The sequence below is a fragment of the Colobus angolensis genome, unplaced genomic scaffold (assembly GCF_000951035.1).
Source record: "Colobus angolensis palliatus isolate OR3802 unplaced genomic scaffold, Cang.pa_1.0 Scaffold255, whole genome shotgun sequence".
In the NCBI taxonomy this organism is placed as follows: domain Eukaryota; kingdom Metazoa; phylum Chordata; class Mammalia; order Primates; family Cercopithecidae; genus Colobus; species Colobus angolensis.
The window spans coordinates 1,630,523-1,633,685 of NW_012115766.1; the positions used below are offsets into that span (position 1 = coordinate 1,630,523).

General features: G+C 43.3%; 1 protein-coding gene across 1 annotated transcript in view; it reads right to left on the reverse strand.

Annotated features, from left to right (window-relative positions):
* BRCA2 (breast cancer 2, early onset) overlaps positions 1-2,948 on the reverse strand; it is a 92,697-nt gene extending 89,749 nt beyond the window's left edge. Inside the window, exons 1-2 of the mRNA XM_011946939.1 lie at positions 2,766-2,948; positions 1,907-2,012 (exon numbers count right to left, since the gene is read on the reverse strand). Of these exons, the coding sequence (XP_011802329.1) occupies positions 1,907-1,973 (67 nt within the window). The 5' untranslated portion in view covers positions 1,974-2,012; positions 2,766-2,948. The remainder of the gene's footprint in view (positions 1-1,906; positions 2,013-2,765) is intronic.
* Between the last annotated feature and the right edge of the window lie 215 nt (positions 2,949-3,163).

Here is a 3,163-nt window from a genome sequence, read left to right on the forward strand (position 1 = left end):
AAAGAATACATTCCACAGACAAAATTCAAATAATTCTGAAGAGTACACAAGATGTGGCAAATCTACAGGGATGAGGAGCATGTGGACTCTCACATAACATGGGAAGTCTCTCTTAAAGGGAAATGACAAATTTGTATTATGACTATCCATCCTCTACCATTACAGTTCCAAACTACTTTCATAATAACACTATGGAATCATTTCCCCTTTTCATGATGTTGACATTTGTATCAACAGTGCAAAGATGATGCTGGATAAAACTGCTGGCATATTTGCATGAGTTACGGCAGTGGCACCAAACTAACACTAGTAGTCATTATATTCCTTACCACTGCGTGTCCTTATTAAAAAAATAATAATAATGCCAGTTTAACATAAGAATGTCCTAATGAAGCAGTAAAAATTAATTTTAAAGCTCAATGCTTTAGCACTTCCTTTAATAATCTGACAAAATAGGAAGCATACATAAAGCATTTCTGCATGCTAAAGTACAATAGCGTCTAGAAAAGCACTCATGTATTGAGCTGTGATGTGAACAAGCAATTTTTTCAATGAAAAGTCATTTTTACTTGAAAGAACGGCTGACTAAGTTATTTCAACTTAAATAATTTGGTAGACATTTTCTCACAAATCAGTGAAGTGAGCTTGTTGCTGCAAGGAAATCAGAGTTTGCTGCCAATGACAAAATATGAACTTTCAAATGAAAATTAGAATTTCCAGTGGCTCATTTCTACCCAATCTTAAAAGACTTCTCTGAGATCCATGGTGATGTTAATGAATGTCACTTTTAAAATACTGTTTAATGCAATGTATTAATATCTGGAAACTTTGTATAATTCAGAATGCCACTATCTTCCAAATAATCACTGCACGATGTTGCACCATGGAAAGACCTATGGTATATTTATTAGATCTTTGAAAAATCTATGCAAAGTACAAGGAAAAATATCAAGTAACTGAAGACTATTAAAATACTCCTTTTTTCAACTATCTAGCTGTGTGAGGTTAATTTTTTTCATATACTTCTACCAAAATAACAGATTTGACTCAGATAAGTGAATCCAGCTATCTCTATTTAGCCAGACATTAAAGAGAACTGCAAAAACCTAAAAATTATTCCACTCGTTTTCAAAAAGTTATTTTTCCTAAGAATGTTGTGATAACATGCAATGGGTTAGCTTTCATTATTTTTAAGTAAATTAATAACTTTCAATTCTTGGTTTTTTTTTTTTTTTTTTAAACAGTCATGCTATGTGGCCAGGCTGGAGTGCAGTGGCCCGATCTTGGCTCACTGCAACCTCTGCCTCAGGGGTTCAAGTGATTCTCCTGCTTCTGCCTCCTGAGTAGCTGGGATTACAGGCACGGGCCACCAAGCCCAGCAAATTTTTTTGTATTTTTAGTAGAGACAGGGTTTCACCATGTTGGCCAGGCTGGTTTTGAACTCCTGGCCTCAAGTGATCCGCCCACGTCGGCCTCCCAAAGTGCTGGGATTACAGGCGTGAGCCACCGTGCCCGGCCCTAAATTCTTAGTTTTAAATTTCTAATATGGTAAGTTACATAAACAAAAGGACTCCGGGGGTCCTAGATCATTTTTAAGAGTATAAGGAGTACTGAAACCAAAAACTTAGACAACTTCTGCCATAAAGTCACATTAATGCTTCAGATTTATTAGTAATTCTTCCTACTGCTAGTCAAGGGGCCAGTTTCCTCTTTATCCACTAGAGGCTGTATATTTATCATCTGGTTGACCTGCAAACGATGATTATGTTGTTAACTGGATTTATGCATACATAAGGAACAGTTTATGGTTCTAAGCAAAACTGTGATGTACTGGGGTTTTAGCAAGCATTTTTTAGAAAACAATTTCTCGGTGTAATTTATAAAGTTATATAAAAATTTTCAATACCTGCTTTGTTGCAGCGTGTCTTAAAAATTTCAAAAAATGTTGGCCTCTCTTTGGATCCAATAGACATTTTTACCTACAATATTCCTCCAACGCTTGGTAAATAAGTCTGCAAAACAGAAGACCAAAATGCACTTACACAGGGATGCATTCCTTAATATGTGACCGCGGTAAAAATCAGAAGCGCTGGGAAATTTGTCTGAATTCTAATTCAGTCCCAACTCCTGGAACGGTAACAGCTTACTGTGAGGTTGGGAACGTTTTACAGTTGTGCTGTCCAAACAGATGCCACTAGCCACATGAAGCACTCCGAAACGTGGCTAGTGCGACTAGAGAAGAGGATTTTCATACGATTTAGTTTCAATCACGCTAAGCAGTGACGCGTAGCTAGTGGGGACAGAGGGCTCCTGTTAGAGAACAACGCCGCCTGGTTAACTCCCGTCAGTATGTCTTCGGAATACATCGATTACCCGGGGCTTGAGTAAGGCAGATGCAGGGTGCCCAGCAGCTGTAAACACTTCCCCCAAACAGCAATATTCCGTTAAAGTGATCGTGTTTCCAATTAAAGAAATTTCAGATGGCGACATCTGGGACAGCTGGGAGGGAGGTAAGCCTTTGAGCGCAAGGCGGAGCCCAAAGGCCGGGCTGGAGGCGGGAAATGGAGACCCAGGGAAGGGGCGGGGCTCGAATTTGGCGAAAACTTGCCTTCGGGACAAGGACCTTTCCCTCAGGCATGAGTGGGGGTTGGCAGAGACAAAAGGGCAAGAGGCCGCGGCTGCGACCCGGGGCGTGAGGCGCTCCCCCGCCACGCTGGACTAGGACTGCAGAAGACGCGCCCGTCTCCGCCCCCACTACCACTAACCCGCTCCAGAGGTGCAGCTCTTTTTTGGCCGGAGTAGACTGACAAAAACCGCGCCGGTCACAAATCTGTCCGCTCAGGCTTCTCCCGGCGGCGACCCACCGCCGCAAAAGAGACCCGAGGCGCAGCAGAGCCACAGCACTTCCACCTCTGCCGCCTGGTTTCAGAAGCTCGCGCCACAAGCCCGCGCTGGCCACGTGACGCCGTGACGCGGCACGCAGCACACGCACCGCCCGGAAGTCAGGCCTGGCTGGGCGGCGCGGGTGTTTCTCAGTGTGGCGGAAGTTAATTCCTCGTCAGGCATCACAACCGTCAGTATCGGACCGAATAAAGCGGGAGCTGGAGTGTGTGTTCTCTTCTCGCTGACTCTTAAGAGTCCCAGACCACCCTGCTTGGAGGGG